This window comes from Ogataea haglerorum, assembly GCF_019207285.1.
Source record: "Ogataea haglerorum isolate 81-453-3 chromosome Unknown 81-453-3_NODE_622_length_412_cov_209.868657, whole genome shotgun sequence".
Lineage (NCBI taxonomy): Eukaryota > Fungi > Ascomycota > Pichiomycetes > Pichiales > Pichiaceae > Ogataea > Ogataea haglerorum.
This window is the reverse complement of record NW_025065199.1, coordinates 1-412: the sequence shown is the minus strand read 5'-3', so window position 1 is coordinate 412 and position 412 is coordinate 1. Positions and strand designations below refer to the sequence as shown.

The following is a 412-nucleotide window of genomic DNA, read 5'->3' as shown; positions in this document are numbered from 1 at the left end:
CGTGTTCATCAACGTGATGTCTGCGTACGCGGTGCTGCTGGGCGCGATGACGGGCATCATGGTGTGCGACTACTGGGTGGTGCGCCAGCGCAAGCTCAAGCTGATGGACATGTTCGAGCCCAGCAGCCGGTCGATCTACTGGTTCCGCGCGGGCTTCAACTGGCGCTCGTTTGCGGCGTGGGTCATCGGCTTCGCGCCGCTGATGCCCGGCTTTGTCAACGCGTGCAACACCAGCATCGAGATCCCCGCCGGCGCCAAGCACCTGTACCAGCTGGCGTTCATCTACGGCTTTGTGGTGTCGTTCCTGCTGCACTACGTGTTCAACCGGCTGTCGCCGCCCGCGGGGCTCGGCGAGCTCGACACGGTGAATCCGTTTGGCACCTTCACCGAGCAGGAGGCGCGCCGGCTCGGC

The 412-nt window shown here is 64.8% G+C and overlaps 1 protein-coding gene across 1 annotated transcript; it reads left to right on the top strand.

Moving 5' to 3' along the window:
- Positions 1-16: 16 nt before the first annotated feature.
- KL911_005409 (uncharacterized protein) lies at positions 17-412 on the top strand (the record flags this gene model as incomplete). The annotated part of the gene is made up of 1 exon (XM_043200805.1): positions 17-412. A coding segment is annotated over one exon (396 nt), but the record flags the coding sequence as incomplete, so codon positions are not given.